At 42.0% G+C, this 2560-nt stretch overlaps 1 protein-coding gene across 1 annotated transcript in view; it reads left to right on the top strand.

Moving 5' to 3' along the window:
* The window catches only part of RSBN1L (round spermatid basic protein 1 like), a 48611-nt gene that overhangs the window by 9350 nt on the left and 36701 nt on the right, over positions 1–2560 (top strand). Inside the window, 1 exon segment of the mRNA XM_009641392.2 lies at positions 326–431. Coding sequence (XP_009639687.2) covers positions 326–431 — 106 coding nt within the window.

Below are 2560 nucleotides of genomic sequence, written 5' to 3'. Positions count from 1 at the left end.
CTCGTGCGTGTAATTTGAATTTCAAGAAATAAGAGCTGACTACAGATGCAAAATAAGAGCCAGAGGGTAGTGGGAGTAAGCAAAAATTGTTGACTGTTTACAGTTCTAACATAGTAGAAACAAAACTTGTCTGAGTGAAATAAGCTTATGTTGGATTATGCAACAGATAAATATTAGCTTTTCATATTATAAGTACTGGGATTTCCTTGTAACTCCTCCTTTATCCTCCTAATAGAGCTTATGTAAGAGTAATATGAAATGTGCATGTGACAATTAGTTTTCCATTCCTACTTAATTGTAAAATATTTGCATTTCAGCTCAAATCAAAGACAAAATTAAAGAAAGGGAAAAGAAGCAGAAAGAGAAGAAGAAGCACAAAATAATGAATGAAATCAAGAAAGAAAATGGAGAGGTCAAATTATTGCAGAAAGGTAGGTTCAAACTATGTAGTGGTATTTCATTCTACTGCTTTAAAATCTTTGATTGGGTACTGAGTTTTAATGCTATGTCTTTCATTTAACTTGAATGACATTTTCCCTGATTAGTTGGTATAAGGATTGCAAATTAAAACTTAACTATAAATGTTGTTTGTTTTTTTTTTTTATCATCAACTGTGTTAGGTACTGGAGATTAAAAATATAAATATTGCCACAGTATTGCTTATACAGTAGTAGTAAAGAAAAGTAGTGCAAGGAATAATATTGGTGATACCTATATCTTCTCTGCAGTTACTGCAGAAGGTTACATTTTATATATTGTGGAGAAAAATGAATCCATGTCACATTTTATGTCTAACAATAAGTGCACAAAATTGAATAACTAAGGAATATAATTAAGGAGCTTTGTCGAATACTAAAAAATTGTGTTCAACAGGCAGTCTTAATTTTGGCTAATTTCTTCACTTACTGTAATGGAATGTACTTAAGTCTATGGTCTCTCACCTGCTTGTACATCCACTGAATTTTAGAATTGTGCAGTAATTGAGGTTGGAACGGACCTAGTCCCAACACTGCTGCTCATAGTACAGTCAACTAGAGCAGGTTGCTCAAGACTATCAGACTCTATGTATCCCCAAGGGTGGAGGCTCCACAATCTCTCTGGACAACCAGTATCAGTATTTGACCACTCTTGCAGTAAAAAAAAAAGTCTTATGTTTAAAAGGAATTCTATTTCAATCTGTATCCTTTATCTCTTGTCCTGTCACTGGATACTGCTGAGAATAGTCCTGCATCTGGGGAAGAATAACCCCCAAGCACTGGCACATACTGGGAACTGACCAGCTGGAAAGCAGCTTTGCTGAGAAGGGCCCTGAGGCTCTGGCAGACAAGCTGACTGTGAGCCAGCAGTGCGCAGCTGGAAAGCAGCTTTGCTGAGAAGGGCCCTGGGGCTCTGGCAGACAACAAGCTGACTGTGAGCCAGCAGTGCACCTTCACGGCAAAAAAAGGCCAACAGTATCCTGGAGTCGATGGAGGTGATCTTTCTCCTCTACTCAGCACTGCTTAGGCTGTATCTGGAGTAGTGTCCACTTCTGGACTCCCCAATACAGGAAAAATGCAGACTTACTGGAGTGAGTCCATCACATGACCACGGATGGTGAAAGGACTGGAGCATCCAGTAGGGCCTGTTGCGATAGGACAAGGGCTCATGGTTTTAAACGAAAAGGGGGTTGATTCAGACTAGATAAAAGGAAGACATTTTTTATAATGTGGGTGTTGAAATGCTGGAACGGGTTGCCCAGAGAGGTGGTAGATGTCCTATCTCTCGAAACATTCAAGGTCAGGTTGGATGGGGCTCAGAGTGAACTGATCTAGTTGAAGATGTCCCTGCTCATTGCAGGGAGTTGGACTAGATGACCTTTAAAGGTCCCTTCCAACCCCAACTACTACTATGATTCTGTGATTCCATTCTATGATCTTTCCTGTGAGGAAAGGCTGAGAGGACTGGGACCGATCAGGCTGGAGAAGAGGCTCAAGGGGGAATCTCGTCAATCTGTGTAAACATCTGATGGAAGGGAATGAAGAAGATGGAGCCAGACTCTTGGCAGCAGACACAAATTAAAACATGTGAAATTCTGTCTGAATTTAAGAAAATAACCTCTTTTACTGTGAGGGTGGCTGAGTACTGGCACAGGTTGCCTACAGAGGTTGTAAAACTGAACTGCGTACAGTCCTGGGCAGCCTGCTGTAGGTGGCTGTGCTTGAGCAGGAGGATTGGACTAAACCTCAGTGCTTCTGTGAGTCTGGCTACGTATTTACATCCTCTCGTCAGGTATCTGTACACACTGACAAAATTCTTCCTCCTCCCTGTCCTGCTTTCTTTTCTTCATGCTGAACAATTCACTGCTGTTAGCTTCTCCTTGTGTGAGTGACACTCTGCTCCCTTAATCATTTTTGGGGCCCTTTGCTGGACTTGCTCCAGTATGCCCATCTCTGTCTTGGACTGGCAGGCCCAGAACTGGACATGATACTCCAGATGTGTCTCACCAGCGACAAGCAGAGGGGAAGAATCGGCCTCCCTCAACCTGCTGGCAGCGCTCTTCCTAAGGCTGGTGGGAGGGTGG

This window comes from Egretta garzetta, unplaced genomic scaffold, assembly GCF_000687185.1.
Source record: "Egretta garzetta isolate BGI_Z169 unplaced genomic scaffold, ASM68718v1 scaffold156, whole genome shotgun sequence".
In the NCBI taxonomy this organism is placed as follows: domain Eukaryota; kingdom Metazoa; phylum Chordata; class Aves; order Pelecaniformes; family Ardeidae; genus Egretta; species Egretta garzetta.
This window is presented reverse-complemented; position numbering and strand designations above follow the sequence as displayed.